Source organism: Megalobrama amblycephala, linkage group LG17 (assembly GCF_018812025.1).
Source record: "Megalobrama amblycephala isolate DHTTF-2021 linkage group LG17, ASM1881202v1, whole genome shotgun sequence".
In the NCBI taxonomy this organism is placed as follows: domain Eukaryota; kingdom Metazoa; phylum Chordata; class Actinopteri; order Cypriniformes; family Xenocyprididae; genus Megalobrama; species Megalobrama amblycephala.
The window spans coordinates 48,932,610-48,951,454 of record NC_063060.1 but is presented as its reverse complement, the minus strand read 5'-3'; the positions used below and the strand labels follow the sequence as shown (position 1 = coordinate 48,951,454).

The 18,845-nt window shown below is 40.2% G+C and overlaps 1 protein-coding gene across 1 annotated transcript; it reads left to right on the top strand.

Moving 5' to 3' along the window:
* The first annotated feature begins 7,670 nt into the window (after positions 1 to 7,670).
* On the top strand, positions 7,671 to 10,844 carry LOC125251984. The gene is made up of 2 exons (XM_048165037.1): positions 7,671 to 7,832; positions 8,567 to 10,844. The coding sequence occupies exon 2, from the start codon at positions 10,224 to 10,226 to the stop codon at positions 10,842 to 10,844; it is 621 nt and encodes a 206-aa protein (XP_048020994.1). The 5' UTR covers positions 7,671 to 7,832; positions 8,567 to 10,223.
* Positions 10,845 to 18,845: the final 8,001 nt, after the last annotated feature.

Here is an 18,845-nt window from a genome sequence, read left to right as displayed (position 1 = left end):
CACCCTGTTTCATCCCTAATCAAATACAGGCTGATTTATACTTCTGCGTCGTGTGTACGCCGTAGGTACGCCGTAGGCTGCGAGTGCCACACATAGCTTACGATGTAGCCTGACGTGCACCTCTTCGAAAATGTAACAACGCGTCAATTCTACGCAGACCGCAAGCGCTATGATTGGTCTGTTAGAACCCCTTCCTCGGGTCAAAAAACTGGTGCAGGGTAATTGGAGAAGAGTGAGTGTTTTCAACTTCCATAGGAATGATAAAACACTCTGTTTCAGGGGACACATGCAGTCAAACTGCAACAAAAGTTGTTACCTATTTGCTGCTTCTCTGCTGCCTCTATTTGTAAGCTTCTCTGACAAAGTACATGACAAGCTGCTGCTTCTTTGGCTTTGATGCTCAACATGACCGCGGACACTGCCTACTAGTGGTCTGCACGCTTGTCAACACAGACACCGACGCAGAAGTATAAATGAAAACAGATGCATAGCCTATGGTGCAGAAGCATAAATCAGCCTTTACGATTAAATAATGGGGTTGGGTTCAATTTTGCTGGTGTGTTAGATCAGGGATGGAGCTAAACTCTGCAGAATAGTGTCCCTCCAGGACCAGAGTTGCCCATCCCATCTATAGATCTTATACTCAATACACCAGTGGTTTTCAAACTGTTCCAAAGGGACCCACCACTGCACATTTTGTATGTATGCTTTATTTTTCAAATCTGGTTGAGATCATCAGCTTATTAGAAGATTGCTGACATTGATGGTGGAATTTGCAAACTACAATTCCTGTTCATCACTACGGTAAGAACCGGGCCCAATATAAACCTAAATATACTCAAATTAATTAAATTAATTGAAAAGTGCTTTACTATTCAAAAAGTAATAGAAGATATATCCATTGACATCCATTCAAAAAACAGAGGGGGCGAAGCGTTAGCATTAGCAGCACAACTTTGTAGTGTTCAAGGCAAGTCACGCCAAACTGCCTGAGCGTAAACAAACCAGCATGGCGGACCGTACAGGGCTTATGCTCATTTACAATTATTTCTATTGCCAAAGGTGCTTACTCCTTGCTTATTTGAGAGAAAATGGAGGAGGAAAATGGTGCATAAGGCAAGAGAAGCTGTTATACCTTTTATTTTTATAAAATAAAATGTATAACATTCTTATTTTACTTAACTGATATCTGTCTGCATAAGGAATCCAAAAACTTTGTTTGAGACTATTAACAATATTGTTTCTCCTGCTACATCTCTTGTTTCTGTGTTTTCTAATGATGATTGCAATATTTTTTTGTCTCATTTTGTGGACAAGGTTATGGCCGTTAGGGCAGTCATTGCACCATCAGCAAACCTTATATAACCAAACATTATGTGGCGAGGGGGGCGTGGTTTAGCGAGGTCTGCAACGGGAAAGAGCGGCAGGAGATGCATGGTGATTGAGTGGGTTAAATGTAAATCACAAACACCTGTTTCTCATTCCAGTGATTGGCGCGGTGACAGGATAAAACGCTGTGAGAAGCAGGAGTGTGTGAGAGACAGTGGAACTGCTGACTGAGATACGACAACAGTACTGGAGTGAAGCCCTTTGTGGATTGTGTGTACTGAACCTGGAGTGAAGCCCATTGTGGATTATTTATTTTGTTGTTGTGCGTTGCACAGTCTTTCTGTTGGACATTTTCATTGACTAAATAAAGCTCAGTCAGCAGTTATTCGTCGACCCTGTCCTCTTCCTTCCCTAAATGAACAAACTTACTACACTGGTGCCGAAACTCGGGAAGGAAGACGGGTGGCCGCTGCCATGCAATCGACGTCCTCCACCCCATTTGCGGACATCATCGCTTCCCTCGCGGTCCTACATCCAGGCCCTGCTGGATCTGTGGAACGACCAGGAGCGGTGTTTCCAGACAATCTTGCAGACCCAGCAGGAGGACCGCAAGAGGTTCCGGAGCTGGATCGATCGGGAGGTTCCCACGGAGACCATTGGGCAGCCGGCTGTGCCCACCCACCTGCCCCTGAATAAAATGGGTCCCCTCGATGACCTAGAAGTCTTCCTCGACCTGTTCGAGAGGTCCGCCGAGGCGAGTGGTTGGCCGCGGGACAAGTGGTCAATGATGCTGGTCCCGCTGCTCTCGGGCGTCACAGCAGCTGCCAGTCCAGAACCTCCTGGTCTTCGACGACCTTCGGCGGGCCATCATCCAGCGGGTCGGTCGGACCCCGGAGCAGCACAGACAGCGCTTCCGCTCCCTGGACTTGGGTGAGTCCGGCAGGCCCTTCATGATGGCCCAACAGCTCCGGGACTCGTGCCGCAAATGGCTACTGGCTGAGGGAAGCGACGTGGACCAGGTCATCGATCGTGTGGTACTGGAACAGTTCATCAAGGCACGGCGTTTATGTCACGCATGTTACGCGAACTTTACGAGTTGTTGGGCATTAAATTGGTTCGTACCAGCGTCTTTCACCCACAAACGGACGGGTTGGTAGAACGATTTAATTGCACACTTAAATCCATGATTCGTAAATTTGTTCAAGAGGACGCCAAAAATTGGGATAAGTGGTTAGAACCCCTGTTGTTTTCCCCCTTCGAGCTTCTATTTGAACGCCAGCCCCGCGGGGTACTGGATGTCCTGAGATAGACTTGGGAGGACGAACCATCTCAGGCCAAAAACGAAATTCAGTATGTGCTGGACTTAGGGCTGGGCGATATATCGAATGCTTTTGTCACGCTTCATTTGAAAGCAGGTGATGGCGATTTAGCGGCAATTAGGGAACCGGCTTTACTGACGAAATGCGCGTGACAATCACATGCGATATATCGCCCAGCCCTAGCTGGACTTGAGAACAAAACTCCACACTATCTATGGAGAATTTGTTGCAAGCCCAGCACAGACAGAGCCAGCTGTATGACAGGGAGACTAATTTACGCAAATTTGCACCGGAAGGGAAAGTGCTTGTATTGCTCCCTACTTCAAGTTCAAAATTACTTGCAAAGTGGCAAGGACCCTTTGAGGTTTCACGGCAAGTTGGCGAGCTCGATTATGAGGCAATACGTTTCAAATTTACCACCTCAATCTCCTCAAAAAATGGAATGAGGCAGAATCAGTGATGTTGGCGACGGTGATTAGCGAAGAGGATGATCTCGGACCAGAGGCGAATGTAAAAAAGACAATCTCTCACTCTGGCCCCCGGGGGAGATTGCCTCTCGCCCTCCCAGCTCACTGATTTATCTGAATTACAAGCATTTGCTGACGTGTTCTCTCCCCTACCGGGGCATACCGATCTCATTCAGCACCACATCGAGACTGAGCCGGGCGTGGTTATTCGCAGCCAGCCGTACAGATTACCTGGACACAAGAAAAAGGTAGTTCAGGCAGAATTAGGAGCAATGCTTGAAATGGGAGTAATAGAGGAATCCAGCAGTAACTGGGCGAGCCCAACAGTTTTGGTTCCCAAAAAGTGCAGTTCTGTGTGGATTATCGCAAGGTGAACGCAGTGTCAAAGTTCGACGCGTATCCAATGTCACAGGTGGACGAATTGCTTGACCGGCTCAGTACGGCTCAATTTTATTTGACACTGGACTTAACAAAGGGATATTGGCAGATCCCCTTGTCACCATTATCTAAGGAAAAGACAGCTTTCACGACGCCGTTCAGATTACACCAATTCGTTACCCTTCCGTTCGGGCTGTTCGGGGCACCGGCTACGTTTCAGCGTCTCATGGATAAAATTTTGCGGCCCCATGGTGCATATGCTGCTGTCTATCTGGATGACATTATTATCTTCAGTTATGACTGGCAGCGGCATATGCAGCATTTGAGGGCCGTCCTGAGATCGCTGAGAGGGGCCAGGCTCACGGCCAACCCGAAAAAGTGTGCAATTGGGCGAATGGAGGTAAGGTATCTGGGCTTCCACTTGGGCCATGGACAGGTGCGTCCCCAAATTGATAAGACAGCAGCGATTGCGACCTGTCCACGCCCCAAGACCAAAAAGGAGGTTAGACAGTTCCTCGGGCTGGCGGGATATTATAGAAGGTTTGTACCTAATTATTCGGACCTCACCAGCTCGTTGACTGATCTAACTAAAAAGGACGCGCCAGATACGGTCCAGTGGACGGAGCTGTGCCAGCAGGCCTTTACCCAGGTGAAGGCTGCTCTATGTGGCGGGACATTGCTTCACTCTCCTGATTTTTCTCTCCCTTTTTTGTTGCAGACTGATGCGTCGGACAGGGGGCTGGGTGCTGTCCTGTCCCTGGAGATAGAGGGGGAGGAACGGCCGGTGCTGTACATTAGCCGCAAGCTCTCTAAGAGAGAAGCTAAGTACAGCACCATGGAGAAAGAGTGTCTTGCCATCAGGTGGGCCGTCCTCACCCTCCGCTATTATCTCCTGGGATGGGAATTTACCCTCAGTTCGGACCACTCTCCCCTGCAGTGGCTCCACCGCATCAAGGATACCAATGCGCGGATCACTCGTTGGTATCTGGCTTTACAGCCTTTTAAGTTCAAGGTGGTCCACAGGCCGGGTTTTCAGATGGCTGTGGCCGATTTCCTCTCCAGAAAGGCTGCAGGCCGGACAGCTCCCCAGCCTGAGTCGGGCGGTGGGGGTATGTGGTGAGGGGGGCGTGGTTTAACGAGGTCTGCAATGGGAGAGAGCGTCAGGAGACGCATGGTGAATGAGTGGGTTAAATGTAAATCACGAACACCTGTTTCTCATTCCAGTGATTGGCGCGGAGACAGGATAAAACGCAGTGAGAAGCAGGAGTGTGTGAGAGACAGGGGAATGCTGACTGAGACACGACAACAGTACTGGAGTGAAGCCCTTTGTGGATTGTGTGTACCAAACCTGGAGTGAAGCCCATTGTGGATTATTTATTTTATATTTATTGTTATTTTGTCTCTGTTGGATATTTTCATTGACTAAATAAAGCTCAGTCAGCAGTTATTCGTCAACCCTGTCCTCTTCCTTCCCTAAACAAACTTAATCTTACTACACGTTATATTTACAGAACAGAGACACTCAATTTTGGACTCATTTTATCCCATTTCCTTGAATTACATTATTAGTTTAGCGATGAAGGCTTCCCAGAGCCCTGTGGATATTTTACCTACATCTCTGTTAATGAAATCCATAACATCTATTGGCCCATGTTTGGTTTCAATTATAAACTTATCTCTTAGACTAGGCCAGGTTTCTAGTTGTTTAAAACATGCTGTTGTTCAGCCTCTCTTGAAAAAGAGCAATCTTGACGCTACATCATTTAACAATTATAGTCCTATTTTGAAACTTCCTTTTATCTCTAAAATCTTACAAAAAGTTGTGGCAATGCAGTTAAATAATGTTCTGGAGGCCCATAATATCTGTGTTAAATATCAGTCTGGCTTCTGTAAAAACCATTCTACGGGAACGGCCCTCCTTAAGGCCTTTGCACACCGAGTACGAAATTTTCGCATGCGTTTTTTTGTATTCCTAATCCTAAAAAATCGTCACGCACAGAGACCTCGCACACAGAGTCCGATGCGTAAAAATTAATGCGTTGCGAAAAAAAATCACAAAACAAAACAAAGTCTTCAAGCAGTGAGCACGATTTAGTTGTCTCCTCTCTTCTTAAAAAGAGAAAAAGAAAGAGGAAATATTGGGTCCATTCAATTCTGAGATTGCATAGAGAGAAAGGAGAGTTCACCTCATCAAGGAGCTGCGGGATTACCCAGGGCGTATCAGAGTTTACTTCAGGATGTCAGTGGCTCAGTTTGATGCTTTACTACTAGCACAATCTGTCATTATATTCTGTATCTTTGTATTCCGCACATTGTTTGTCATTAAATGCTGCTGTTTTGTGCTAAAGAAGACGTGGATCAACTTGTCAGATGGAATTCTGGATTTTTGCGTACAGTGGCTCTGAATTGTCAAAACGTCTCTCAAAATGCATGGCACGGATGCGAAAAACGCAGAAAATCGAACCTGATCCGAATATTTTTGACGGACAAAAGTTTCGAAGGCAGTGTGCAAACGTGATTGACATATCTTGAGGTCGAATTTATTTAACGTGCGAAAGTTTCGCATGAGAATTTCGGACTCCGGACTTTCGGTCTTGACCACTGCACTCTGATTGGTAGACTGAATTATCTGGTGGGCATCTCTGGGTCAGCTCTGGACTGGTTTTCTTCCTATCTTTCTGACAGGAGTTTTTCTATAACCATAGGTTCTTTCATGTCAAAATCTGTTTCTTTATCCTATGGTGTGCCACAAGGTTCTGTGCTCGGACCCATGCATTTTAATTGCCCCAGACAACATTACCCCTAAGATTAGGCAGGTTATTTTAACTATCCCCAGAACATGTCTTAAGACAAGAGGTGACCATGCTTTCTCTGCAGTGGCTCCAAGACTCTGGAACTCTCTTCCTTTCAAGTTGAACTATTGGTTCGGTGGAGTCTTTTAAAAAACATCTAAAGACGCATCTTTTTGGACAAGCTTTTAATTAACTACTCAATTTGACTGTTAGTACTGATGATACTGTAGAGTATATTTATTTTTGTTTATCTTGTTATTTTTATTGTAAAGCATTTTGTGACCCTCCTCATCTGTGATAAGTGCTATATAAATAAACTTTACTTACTCGACATTAAGCCTTGTCATGTAGACACACGTACATAGGTCATTTGTATTTTATAGTATTTTTTTGGTGGAAATATAAATGTGTTCTAAAGTAATATCCTTTCATGCATGTTTTTGATTGATTATAACTGTATTAATGTTATAGGACTATTTTTTGAAAAAACCACCAGTAGGTGGCAGCAAGTAACCATCTTAATGAGTGTGTCATTTATTCATTCATTCAAACAATTCATTCAAATGGCTTATGTTATAACGTTACTCTGTGCGTTCACTTGGTTCACTAAAAGTTCATAAATGCAATCAATTGTTCTATCATTTGAGACCTTGGACCACAAGACCAGTCATAAGGGTCACTTTTTTGAAATTGAGATTTATACATCATCTTAAAGTTGAATAAATAAGCTTTCTAGTGATGTATGGTTTGTTAGGATATGATACAATCATTTGAAAACCTGAAATCTGAGTGTGCAAATAAATCTAAATATATACCTGATGGCATTTTTAGAGTAGTTTTTTTCTGAGTGACTAACACAAAAGTAAAGACTCATAACTCAAACTATAGCAAGGAGACTCAAAAGGTAGGTATCGTTTGATAGAACACTTTTTAAAAATATATATATAAATTACATTACAATGGGATATTCTCACGCTGAGAAACTCCTGATAAAATTCAAATCAAATATATTTCTTATAATTTTACATATCCTTTTTTATTTGACATGCAATAATTAATGAAAGAAATAAGAAAGGAGGAAAATTATTTGGATCTGGATCAAATTTTGTTGTGATAGCATGAACTAAACAAAAGTTACAGCATTTGGAAGCAAGTGAGCCTGTTTGTTTAGCACCTACAGTTAGGTGTTTTATTGTTTTTGTTGTAATAAACTCAATTTGTGCAGAGGGTTAAAATAACACAACAGGAGCACATTGGAGGTTTGATCTGAGCGTGTAAAGTCTCTGATTTTGCATGCAAAAAACCTCTGAATTTAAAATTTTTAAATAGTCTCACGCGGAAAAAACGTTTATGTCCACTAACGAAAAATGGAGACGCCGGTTGCTTTCATGTCCGCTGCGGACATTAATAGACAAAACGTCGGCAAAAAAAGGAGAGCGAACATGAATGAATGGAAGGACAGAGCAAGGAAGTCTTTGAGGGATGCTGGGAAACCATATGTGAACCGGAGAGGAGAGCAAAAACGAGGAAAAAGTCCACCAAAAGAGGTGAGTGAAAAACCGTATACAAAGTATCTACATAAAGTTAGCGGTTACAGTCAGAGGGGCGTGTAGGCTACTGGGCGCGTCGTCTACTACAGTTCATTCATATAGCTCACTCTGTTTAAAGGTTCAAGTCATGAATGGGTCGATATGAAAGTTGAGAAAATTAGGATTCAGGGGACGTTTTAAACATGTCTCTACTCCTTATAACCACGGAGAAATGAATCGAAAGCCCAGCACCAGCCCAGCTGCGTCTAATGTTAGGCTTGAATGTTTTTTTTTTTTTTTTTTTTTTTACCATTCATTGATTGTGTTATAAGCACTGCTGGCAGAATTTTATATACATAAACAAACATATGTAAATTCATCCCCAATCTTTAAGATGTTTAGAGTAGAATTTGATTGCTTTATGTCTTCACTGAAATTGGTAAAAAAAAAAAAAAAAAAAAAAAAAAAGAAAGAAAAAAAAATCATTGACGTGTTTAAAATATTTTGATATAATTTTTGGATCCCTGTTACCATTTAATGCAACACTTTGTTTTTGTAATATTGTATGCTATGTTATGTTTGTTACTTGTTATTTAATCAATTTAAAAAAATTAATTAAAAAAGGTAATAATAAAAAAAATGCATTGATTGTGTAAGCTGTTATATATTCTAGCTAGTAACCTTAATAGCTGCTAATAGCTCTAGTTAGCTCAAAAAAACAAAAACGCTAATGTGACTTTGTTTCTGTTAAGGGAAAGGCGTGCAAGGAGACATGTCCCAGGCAGTGTTCAAGCCTAACAGACCAAAGAAAACTCCAGCTCTTCACAGAGTTTTATGCTGTCTCTTATGAGAGGCAGCAGGCTATCATTCTCTCTGGTTTGGAGCAGGTATGCTAACTTAAGCAATTCATGACCATATCATGTCAACAGTATGCAATGCATTACAATGTAGGCCCATGAAATAACCAGTGAATTGAATACTTTCAATTCACTAAGACTGCACATGTGCCTGATCACTGATCATCCCAATATGTCTTTTTACTTCTAGCACAAGGTGAGTCGCAGACGACCACGTGGGCCCGACACTGAGAATACTAAGAGGAAGTACACCTTCAAGTACCATGTGCAACAAGGAGGCCAAAGACTTGCTGTTTGTAAGCTCACATTTATGTCAGTCTTTCAACTGACCAACAGTCGCCTACAGGCAAGTTTTATACAGCCTAGCTTTTTCCATTTGTTAACTTTTTATTACATGCATGATTTTAATTAGATACATTGTCCATAACATATTTATTTAAAGTTACTTATCTTTGAAAAGGTTATTCAAGAAAAGTTAGGCAGTCAGTCTGAGGGAACAGAGCAGGTAGTCAGGTCTCCATTAGAGGACTTCAGAGCAAAACATAAGAACAGGTAAAAAAAAAAAAATCTTGAAGGACCTCATGCTCTCGTCCTGTTAGTTTTTAAAGCTGCACCAATGTCAGCATCAGTTGCCCTACAACATTCCCTGATCTAATGGTGCACTGGACGCTGGCATTATAGGGCGTCGGGTGCCTTGCCACCCTATAACGCCAGCATGCACAAACTGTAATGGTTAGGATTCAGCTCACTGTTGTTGCCCAGTCAGGAAACATATTTTTGCACTTTGAGATCGATATCAGAGGTAAAGTGCTATGCAAATGTAATGTATGATCCCGGGATTTCGAGATCGGCCAAAATGTCCGGGATTCGGCTTTTGCGTTCTACAGTTGCCATTCATTGTGTTTACTGTGGCGAGCAGGACGAGACTGAGGGCCGCTGGAGAACGGCGCGAGGCCGGTGGCGTGATTACTGATGAGCGACACCTGTGAGACGCACCGGTCTCGTATCTCTCACGGAGGAGCGGGAATTTTCTTAGCAATGCTAAAACGCACACATCAATCGATCACATGTTTAGCGTTCATGTAAACACTACATTCAGATTCACCAATCAGAATGAATTCAGTTAGATTGAAACAAAAGGTGTGCATGTAAACAATGACGATTTTTGCATCATCGGAGGATTTTTTCCAGACAAAAAATACATAAATCTCTCATCTCAGGGGGATATGAGGGAGGAAAGCATGGTAATTCGAAAATACTACTGGTTTTCTACTAATACAAAGCTTAATGCTAAATCCTGAAGTATCCCTTTAATGATTGTTTGTGAAAAACAAAATCCTATAGTTTAGAGAAAAGTTTACAATTATATTAAATTTTATTGTCACAGAAACAATGCAATTGTGCAAAACAGACCAGCATAGTTTATTATATTTCCCTTGTTCATGAGTTGTGTTGTTTATTTTTTAGGCCTCATAGCATTCATCCTGCAGTGAGAGAGGGGATAAGAGAGCACATCCTGAGCTTCCCACACCAACCGAACCACTACTCACGGATGAAGGGAGATGTGGAGAGGGAGTACCTGAGCCCTGATTTAAACCTGCTCCGCATGTTCCGCCTGTACAAGGAAAACAATCCAGCATCCACTGCAAAGTTCTGGCTCTATAGGGACATCTTCAAGCAGCAAAACCTCAGTTTTGGGCAGCCAAGAAGTGATACTTGTGCAAAATGTGACACCCTGTTCTCAAAATTAGTAGCTGCTACAACAGATGGAGAAAGGTTGAAGATCACAGCCGAGAGTGAGCTTCACCACTGGAAAGCCGAAAAAGCGTACACCCAGTTGCAGGCTGACACAGAGTGGGCCAAAGCCAGTGATGACTGCCATGTCATTTGTATCGACATGCAGGGGGAAGTGTTCACGCCAAACCTGACACACTCCAAAGTGTACTATCAACGGCAGCTGGCCAACTACAACCTCTGTATCCAGGAGATGGGCACTGACAAACCTCCTACAATGTGCCTCTGGCATGAGGGCATCACTCACAGAGGTTCCATCGAGGTGGCAAGCTGTCTTTTGAAGTGGGCAGAAACATCTTTCGCTCCCCTAGTCCAGGCAAAGGAACGGAAGCTCATCATCTATAGTGACCGATGCTGTGGGCAGAACAACAACTGGTGAGTCCTAAACCTCATGGCCCTACTCGTATCTAGAGGGTACTTCAGTCAGATAGAGCAGAAGTTTATGGTGTCTGGTCACTCCTTCCTTCCCTGTGACCGTTCATTTGCCACGCTGGACAAGAGGCGTAAGGTGTCCACACTCCACACCCCCGCGATGTTGCCGAGATGATCCGTAGAGCCAGGCAGCTGCATCCATTTAAAGTAATTGAGATGAAATGTGCGGACTTCAGGCAGCTCCCTGATGCAACATTAAAGCATCCACCTGGCTTCCTAATCACATCCATGATGTGGTTGAAAGTGACAGGTAAAAAACTAAAGAACTAAAGAACTAGACTAAAACTAAACTGGTTTTCTGAGATTAACAGTGTTGGGGATATGTGCGTGAAGGAAGAATCTTTATTGAATTTCTTGTTGAATCATGATTTCAGCTACTGATCCATGGTGTGTCCACACAAAACGGAGCCACAGCCTCTACGAGGGATGGAAGCATTGGCTGATCACCAAACAGAGGAAGAATCAACCACCTCCAGCTCCCTTGTTCTCCACCACGTATGCTCGTGCTTACGAGGACCCTCTGCCCATCAAGAAGGAGAAGCACCGTGACCTTATGAAAATGCTAGCCTACATGCCAGCGGAGGCCCAAGCATTTTATGGGACATTAGAATGTGAAGAGTAGCCTGGTATGTGTAGGTCATGTGCAGGGTAAGGTGGGATATATTGTGTATATTGTGTGAAATTAATCATAAAAGTAGTTGTAGCTTATCTTGTATGCCTTATCTTATGTTGTATAATAGGAATACATAGGTATTTATTTTATTTTATTTAGAACCAAAAAAAGGAAGACGTATATGGTAAACTAACATATGGAACCAGCATGGAATGAAGATGATGTATGTCTGTATTGTAAATATGTATTGTTTACCGTTATTACTGTTTATTGTTTGTATGTATTGTTTATTGTAAGTATGTACGGTTGGTTTGTACTGACGTTTATTTTCTGTACTATAAGTAGGCCTATGTATTGTTCATTGTTCGCACCGTATTGTCCGCGTTTTTGTTCTGTGATTTACGTTGGCAAAAAATATAAGAAATTGAAAGAAAGAAATGCTTAATATTTTCTTTAAGGTTCTGTTACTGTATTAAAACTAAGATAAAGGAATCAAATCTCCAGTGGTTTAAATTGATATGATTAATTGGACTTATACTGTTATTCCACATTAACTGGACATATACTGTTCTTCCACATACCAGAAATGTAAATTACTCTAACTTTTTATTTTTAAGATTGATACTAAAAAATCCTATCTCATTAGAATTGGGAAGCTTTTGTTGTCTATCTTCAAGTAAAAAAAAAAAAAGTAATATAATATTCAGAGTCCAAATTAAAAAAAATGTATTATTCAAAAATTGAAAATATGGACTTATATGGTTCTTCGTCTCAAGCCCTCAAATGGAACACAATCGGTTTGTTGTTTTGTAACATTTTTATTTTATTTCTTTGTCTTTAAGGAACATTGGATGGCAGTAAAGATTCTGTACAGTTATTGTTCTAATAATACAGAGCCATAATGCTACATGTCATATCAATGCTTATCATATCAATTCTTTCAAACTGCTTTACAGCTTAACCACAGTTTGCAACATCGGCAGTTATTGAAATGAACTGAATCAACACAGATCTGCTGATATAAATAAATAGCAAAAAACGAGATTGGGTTTGTACAGTTCACTTAATTTAATAATTTATGTTATGATGTTATAGAGGTACAATGTACAGATGCCTATATGTTTTGCATAAAGTAAGAATATTTAATAAAGAATCTTAAACTTCCAGTGTTAAACATGTTCTCGTCATTTTGCTCTTAACGGCAGTCAAAATACAAATAGGCCTATAAAATATTCATATGCATTGTGTAGCCCATTGTGGAGAGTCAGATTAGGCGCAAACTATCTATAGCAGAAACTTTTTATCTTAATAGCCTCGCACTTGTTGAATAACAAAATGTTGATTATTGGGATATTAACGTTTTTTTTGTTCATAATTGTGTAGCTTATGGCATGAAATTTCTTTTTGTAATGTTTATGAGCGTGTTATACAAACTGCACAATTGCAGTTTATCAGATTGTTACATAGCTATAATTGCACGATATAGTTGAAACATTAACACATTAAAATCGTCTGATAATCATACAGTAGTTAACAAGAACCCTTTGTAAGCATCACTGTTGTTTCCATCGCCGTTTGTAAGCCAAGACAACAGCAAGCTTTGATGCGCTGTTACTGTGTTACTGTTAGCGGTCGTGTGCCGAGACAAATAAATAGGTTTGGTCTTTGCTGAGATATTATTATTATTATATATTGCCCAAACGTAAATAGCCTAGCCAATAAGTCTAGTGTTAGGCTATTTCTTTATTCTTTTACTGTAAATACATGAATTTAGTTTAGGCCTATATCATTTGATGCACCGATTGAAATTACTGAAAATTTGCGGCCGAAACAGCAATTTACGTGCTTGTCTAGAAGGGAACCTTATATAGCCTAGCCCAGTGGTTCCCAACCTTTTTAGGGGACTGTACCCCCAAAACACTTTATCCTTCCTGAAGTACCCCCACAAGCGCATGTGATCGGTGTGATTTTTAGATTTGGTGTAAATTTTAGGTTTGCACAGTGTAACATCTAATTTACCTGTAAATAATAATATTTTTACTTCCTATAATAACTCATACTTGTCTTCGTTCAATATTTGTATGACTTTTATTTTCACATCTTCACATGTCCAGACCAATTATACAAAAACAAAGATCACATTTTATATACATAGTAGCAGCCTACTCTAAATATGTTTAGACCTGTGTATGACAAAAGGACTCACCAATTAATGAGAAACTTGACCCTGTCTCTCACTCATAAGCTTGGTCAGTCTTGGGGGCAGTGTGGCAACAGCAGCTATCAGGCTTTTCTCCAAGTCGAGTCTGTTCCTGTGCTTGGACTTGATTACGGCCATGGATGAAAATGTCACTTCACATAAATATGTAGATCCAAATGGCAGGAGTTCATTCAGTGCATGTTTCCCCAAATCAGGATATTCCTTCTCCACATCACACCAGAACTGTGACAGGTTTGTTTCTGAGTACCTCATCTTCAGTCCACGGTCTGAGGACACATCCAGCAGATTTTCCTGTAGTCTGGTTGGAATGTTGTTATCCGTACTTTCAGTCATGAAAGGATTACGGACCCAGTCAAGTTTGGCAGACTTGCTTTCAATTTCAGGGAAGTAGTGGTTGAACTCACTGTTGAGTCTGGATAAATGTGTGCTTACTAGTTGCACTATAGGAGCTCTGTCAACATCACCTGCAGAAAGGTAGCTGTTGAGCTGCTGGAAACAACTTGTGTCCCCATCTTCACATTTACTCTCCCACAGTTTGATCTTCTTCATGAATCCACACACTTTATCATACATGTTTAGGATGTGTGTGTCTTTACCCTGCAAAGTTAAATTCAGGTTGTTCAGTTTGCTAAAAAAATCAGCGAGATATGCAAGGCGGGCTACCCAGTCTGTGTTCTCCAACATAACAACAAGGGGATGTGAGTGTTCTGCCAGAAAAGCGCTTACTTCGTTGCGCAGCTCCAAAAGCCTCTGTAGTGCTTTCCCTTTCGGGGTTTACTTTCTTAATCTGCGCTATTAATCCTTTCACCCTCCCAGTCATTGATGCAGCACCATCCGTGCACACATGAATACAGGACTTCCAATCCAGATTGTGCTCTGAGAAAAAGGTGTCGATAACGTGAAACACATCTTTACCGGTAGTGCTCCCCGTTAGCTTCTTGCAGAATAGAATGTGCTCATTAATTTCAGAAATGTCTCTGTATCGCACAAACGCAATAAGCTGGGCTTCCCCGCTAACATCTGTTGATTCGTCCAACTGCAGCGCGAATGAACCAGACAGTTTTAACTTTTCCACTACTTGATCGACAATATCAACGGCCATGTCATCAATCCTCCGGCACACTGTGTTATTGGACAATGGTACCGTTTTCAGTGCATCAGCTGCTTTCTTATCAATCATTGTTTCTGCAAGAATTACAGCAGCAGGCAAAATTAGCTCCTCAGCAACAGTAAATGGCTTTTTGGATTTAGCCACAAGTAGCGACACAGCATATGAAGCCTCCAATGCTTTGGTTGACACTGCAGTCGCTTTTTTTAATTTTTCTTGACTTCCCTTAAATTCCGATAGTTTTCTTTGAAAAAACTCTGCTGTCTTACCGACACAGGAAAGATGCTTGGTATTTAGGTGTCGTTGTAAATGGGCTGGTTTCATGCTATTATTAGAGAGCACATCCCCGCAGAGGAAACACAGCGGCTGAGGCGGTTCAGTAGATGTGGACGTAAAACCGAAAACGCATATTGTTCATGAAATTGACGGTACTTTGACTTATCAGCTTTCTTTCTTTTTTCCATTGGTTCACTTGAGCTGCCGCTAGCACTGCTGCTGTTTGGAGCGGCGCGTTTTTTTAGCCATTGATCCATAGCTAGCTAGTGTTTTCTGTTTTACTCAAAGCTAGACTCTCTGCCTGTTGCTATGGTTACACTACCGCCCGGCAGCGCGCGCGCAGCCACGGAGAAGCGAGCTGAGAATCAGTTGGGGGGAAGGACAGCGTGACTTAACTGAATGGTTTCCATATTATAACATGATTATTATAATGTTTTGAGAATCATCCCACGTACCCCCTGGGGACTGCTCACGTACCCCTAGGGGTACACGTACCCCCGGTTGGGAAACACTGGCCTAGCCTATACACAAATTTGTGTCTAACTTAGAATTTAGACCAGCTACAATATATTGTTATACCAAAACATCTTATTTGTAATTACAATTAATTAAGTAATAAAGACATGTATTTAAGAAATTTTATAAAAACAGAAAGACGTCTATTGCTTCAGCCTATAAAACAAAACTTAGATCTAGCTACCGGATGTGCCGCGTCAGTTTAGCGGGAGTCGGATGACAAAATGCGGAAGAGCGGAGAATTAAAAGTGGGTGTGGCAAATTAAGGTGATTAAGAATCTGAGATATATACTGCATGGAGATAGAACAGGTATAGTTTTGAATTTTGCATTATAGGTCCCCTTTAAAGACTTGAAAGAGAACTTTTTACACATTTCAGACTCAAATTAACTTATATGTGTGTTTGTGTAGGTTAAACACTCTAAATTTTATTAAAAAAAAATTCACAATGACTGACATTTAATGTGTTTCAATTTGGACACATGAATGAACTCATAAAACCTTTTTAACATTGATGCAAAAACTTGTGAAAATGAGATCCAGGCAGTTTTTAAAGTTGATGAAAAATTATTTATTCATTACAATTAAATTTAGCCTCACACGCAAACTTTACTCGATAATGAAAATACTTAATAAAAACCAAAAGGTAAAATAACCATCATAAAGTATTAATCAATAGTTAATAAGAGTATTGTAAAATTTAGAGTATTGTATCTAATAGATGAAGATCAAAGAGAGCAATAATTAAGACATTTGCAGATAAGAGACGAGTAGAAGCCAAGGAGAGCAAAAGCAGGAAAGAGCAAACTAAACTATATTTTTAATTATCTGAACATATAAATAATACTCACAAAATCAAAATCAAACAAAACAAAATAAAATGAAACTTTTCTTTCTTTACCTAAATCAATTTAATTTTAACTTAGTCACTCAATCTCGTTCTCATTCAACGCAATGCAAAAGTTATTTCCATTAACACATACTAAAAATCTCTACAATAGATAAAATTTCAAGCTGTCCACCAGGGATTATGAATACATATTTCAGATATCTTCAAATCACTGATAACAGAATATATTAAACCTATATTTTTGCTTCATTCAGTTAATATTGTATTATTTATTAATTTCTCTTTTAAGTAGCTTTACATTTCATGCATATCATATTTTGATTTAACTTTTAACCTATCTGAGACAATGCATAAAATAATAGTAAAACACAAACTATTAAGCAGAATTATCTAAGTACAATTGTACATATCATATCACTAAAATTTGGAACACAATAAAAGATAGCAGCACACTCGATCTAACACAGCTGGGACAGAACAGAGCAGGACAGGAGTTTGTTCAAAACTAACTTCACCTCATCAAAGTGACTTGGAGGAAATTAGTGAGTGGCAGATAGATAGCCATAAGTTAAATTTTTAAGCCTTTTTACAATCCAATCTCCTTTAAAAGACGGACATCCACATACAAGATCGAGTTATGTAGGACATTTTAAAAGTTATTTAGCATTTTAGATTTTAGTGCCTTGCAAGGACTTCAATTCACAAAAGGCCAGTCTTTTCCTGTTGTCGTAATTGCAGAGCCCTTTTTAGAAGCTTCTACCCAAAACACGAGTTGACTTCACAGACTTTCAATAAATCTACTCAAAAACAGTCTCACCCGAGGATTATCCTTTACGGGGAAACAAACGGTAGAATATATATATATTGATATCAAACATTAAACAACAACAGTTGTCACAATTGTCATCCTCGCAACAGAGCGCTCCCTCACTTTTCTCCCCGGATTCTGAATATCTCGGTTGATAATTTAATATCAACACCAATCACAATCAATGAATATTCAGTATTTAAACTCATCGGGGTCCCGGACTCGTGATTATTTCTTTGGCTGCAGTCCAAAATTATTGAAATATCACATCCTCATTACAGCAGATAGCTTCAAGGCTCAACAATTCGAAAAACAGCAGACTAGAGACAGAGGGTTTTTCTACTCACCTCTCTTTTAATCCTTGCAGTGCATCTTCCCAAGAGCCCAAACGGGTCGAACAGAACCAACCGGGCGGAAACACCAACTGGTGGAACCGATGCAAGAATCTTAAGAAAATGAGGTCCAGGCCGTAATGACGTTGAAGAAAAATTATTTATTCATTTCCAATTAAAATTAACCTCACACGCAAATTCCAATCAATAATGAAAATGTTTAATAAAACCAAAAGATAAAAGTTAAAATCTGAAATCTAACATTTACGATAAGAACATTCTGAAATCTGAGTATAGTAATTTGCAAGAAAATCATTAGAAATGGCGCCAACGAGACAGCAAGATGCAATCAAGATAGCAGGAGAAAGGTACCAATTGAGAGGATGAGCCAAGTTTTATACCCCAAAGATTGGAAAAACTTACATCACATTCGGAGGTCTTGTTTTGGATAGATAAGAAAGGTCAAAATGAACCTTTCCATGGCTCGGAGTTTTTAAAGAAATTCATGACATTTGATGGTTTCCTGCTATTCTGACAGTCATTGGATAATTTCGTGATCTCGTGACAATTGACATTATCAAACAGAGCATAAACACCCCAAAATAGCATCTAAATGGGTGGGGTAACACCTTCTTCGGAATATTACAATAACAAGTTAACATTTGACAAAAAAAATTCCCTTTCATTTGAATACAAAGATACAAAATATTATTGCAGAAAAAGTACATCATGTGATCCATTCTAGAACATTTACGCTTTGGTAGAATTTTGGCAGAAACCCAACTCAACCACAAAAATAACAAACCCTCTTTTACCCAGAAACTTAAGTTCACTTGGAACATCAAAGTCATACAGTTCAACAGGTGAAATAACACAATAGAAATCAAAACAACAAAAGAGCATAATATGGAGTAAATATATGGTTCTTCTTGAATATAAGTGATTATATGTGAGCAACCGAGTAAGATGATATGAATACTTGAAATCATAAGTAATATTAAAAATTCATAACCAATAAATGATGATAAAAAGATTAAAAATGCTTAATGATTAAGTGAGTACATAGAATATGAATAAATGAACATGCATAAATGAATATAAACCATTTCGGATCCATCAAACATGTTTGTATCATAGTATGGTTCAAAAACAGTATAGTAAATTTTACTAAAGTATTTTTTTCACCTGGCATTGTAGACAAGACTTTTATTTTGTAGTGATGAC

Excerpts from the sequence above, each read along its gene's own strand:
- LOC125251984 (XM_048165037.1), top strand. The coding sequence starts at position 10,224 with ATGAAGGGAGATGTGGAGAGGGAGTACCTGAGCCCTGATTTAAACCTG.